At 47.5% G+C, this 2,583-nt stretch overlaps 1 protein-coding gene across 1 annotated transcript; it reads left to right on the forward strand.

The window, feature by feature from the left end:
* The first annotated feature begins 356 nt into the window (after window positions 1–356).
* On the forward strand, window positions 357–1,439 carry LOC142451531 (olfactory receptor 10AD1-like). The gene has a single exon (XM_075553312.1). It carries the CDS (start codon window positions 357–359, stop codon window positions 1,437–1,439), a length of 1,083 nt encoding a protein of 360 aa, XP_075409427.1.
* Window positions 1,440–2,583: the final 1,144 nt, after the last annotated feature.

Here is a 2,583-nt window from a genome sequence, read left to right on the forward strand (position 1 = left end):
CCAAACTTTTGCCACCATTCATTGATCCTGCTCCTGAACATGATCTTCTATTAGTTCATAGCCACTGTCGCTACCACTCCAACCCTCCAAGGCTCAATAGTACCTTCATCCTTTGCTCATTTGGCATAGTCACCCACCCCAATTATATCATCTTACGTTTTCCCCACCAAATGCATCCCACTTAGTGACTCTTCTTTCAACATTGAAGGCCCTGATGCAGACGCAGCGCTGCACTTGAGGCCTGGTCAAAGTAGAGCCGCCATGCTCAGTTTGGGGGTACGTAGCAAATACACAAGCTATTGTGACCCTGCATTGTCACTGCCCTGTCCCGATCTCAGCTTACCGTGGGTTTACAGATGTCCCAAAGCTTTTACTACCACTCGTTCACCTGCTCTTTTGTAGTTGGCTTTCTGGACCCAAGCGAGTCCCTCGCCTTACTCTCCCTCCTGTGCTTTTCTCTCCCTGTTTTCAACAGGCCCCAGGCAGTGGACCCCCGGAATGGCAGCACAGTGACGTACTTTATCCTTGTGGGCTTTGAACAGAGCTCCCCTTCCACCCGGGCATTGCTCTTTGCTCTCTTCCTAGCCCTCTACAGCCTGGCCATGGCCATGAATGGCCTCATCATTTTCATCACCTGGACAGACCCCAGGCTCAGCAGCCCCATGTACTTCTTCCTTGGCCACTTGTCCTTCCTGGACATCTGCTTCATCACCACCACCATCCCCCAGATGCTGGTCCACCTACTGGTCAAGAACCACACTGTCTCCTTTGCCTCTTGCATGACCCAGATGTACCTAGTCTTCTGTATGGGTGTGGCTGAATGCATCCTGTTGGCTTTTATGGCCTATGACCGTTATGTTGCTATCTGCCACCCACTTAATTATGCCCAGATCATGAGCCAGCAGGTCTGTGTAAGACTGGTGGGTACCGCTTGGTTCTTTGGGCTGATCAATGGCATCTTTCTTGAATACATATCATTCCGGAATCCCTTCTGTAAAGGGAACCATATAGAAAATTTCTTCTGTGAGGCCCCCATAGTAATTGCTCTCGCTTGTGGGGATCTCCTCTTCAGCATGAAGGCTATCTTTGCTGATGCCGTTGTGGTGCTGCTCAGCCCCATGGTGCTCATTGTCGTCTCCTATGCCCGCATCCTGTCCTCCATCCTCGGCAGAGCCTCCTCCTCGGGGCGGGGCAAGACCTTCTCCACTTGTGCCTCTCACCTGACCGTGGTCATCCTCCTCTATACCTCAGCCATGTTCTCTTACATGAACCCCCGCAGCACACATGGACCTGACAAGGACAAGCCGTTCTCCCTCCTCTACACCATCATCACTCCCATGTGCAACCCCGTCATCTACAGTTTCCGCAACAGGGAGATGAAGGGGGCTATGGTGAGAGCCCTGGGGAGGGCTGGTCTGGCCCAGGCAGAGTCTGTGTAACAGGAAAGTCCCTCCACTAAGAAATGACCCTTCTCTAAATCCTGGCCGGTGGATAACTTTCTAGTTAAGAGCATTCTTAGTATCCTTTGTTTCAGCATCAGACAGGAAGGTATATTCTAATGTGTGTGCTCATCTTTCTGACTTCAAGCTTTTTTTTTTCCCCTTGGACTTTCCTCCAAAGAATTTAAGACTTTCTTGTGTTATTTTTCGCTATCTTCTTACACTAAGATCTGGTAAGTATGTAATTACACTTAGCTCTATTTCATTGTATTTGCACAACACTTTAACATACAAACAGAAACTTTTTTATCCTCTTATAATTCATCATTCTAGTCTCTTACTCTTTTTTCACATTCCACTTTCATCCCCTAGTTCTACCATCATTTACTCACTCTTATATGGGAAAAGGGGAGCCATGGCAGGGTAATGGTTATGCATTGGGCTGCTACCCACAAGGTCAGCAGTTCAAAACCAGCGGCTGCTCTTTGGGAGAAAGGCAGGCTTTCTGCTTCTGTAAAGTTACCATCTCAGAAACTCACAGGGGCAGTTCTCTGTCTTTTAGGTTCACGGTGAGTCAGATTCACCTGGATGGCTATTAAGTTTTGTATACGTGCATGTGTGTGTTTGGTTTGGGTTTTATAAGGAAAGAAATCATGGAAGAGATCAGAAATGATGTTCAGGACTTGTGTTGACATGAAAAAAGATCAGTTAGGGAAAAACAGAAAAGGAAACATCAAGGATTAGCCCCCTGAATGTCACTTTCTTAGTTTCTACCGGTCAATGCCCATTGCTGTCAAGCCAATTGTGACTCACAGTGACCTAATGGGACAGGGTAGACCTGCTCCCAGTGGAGAGTCCAAGGCTGAAAATCTTTTACAGAAGCAGACTGCCACCTCTTTCTCCCATGAAGCAGCTGGTGGATTTGAAGTGCTGACCATTTGGTTAGCAGCCAAGTGCTGAGCCACCCAATGAGGAAGAATTTGTGGTGCCGCTAAATTGCCAACACTACTGCATTCAATATGCAATGGACTTAAGTCCTTGTTTGTGTTTTATTGTGGGACATTGGGTGGGGGGCACCACTATGTCAGACTCCTGCTTAACAACTTAAATAACATGATTCTCTATCATGTTGTCCCTTCTGATA

This window comes from Tenrec ecaudatus, chromosome 6 (assembly GCF_050624435.1).
Source record: "Tenrec ecaudatus isolate mTenEca1 chromosome 6, mTenEca1.hap1, whole genome shotgun sequence".
Lineage (NCBI taxonomy): Eukaryota > Metazoa > Chordata > Mammalia > Afrosoricida > Tenrecidae > Tenrec > Tenrec ecaudatus.

Bases quoted from the DNA above. Each gene is read 5' to 3' on its own strand.
- LOC142451531 (XM_075553312.1), top strand. From the start codon at position 357: ATGTCCCAAAGCTTTTACTACCACTCGTTCACCTGCTCTTTTGTAGTT.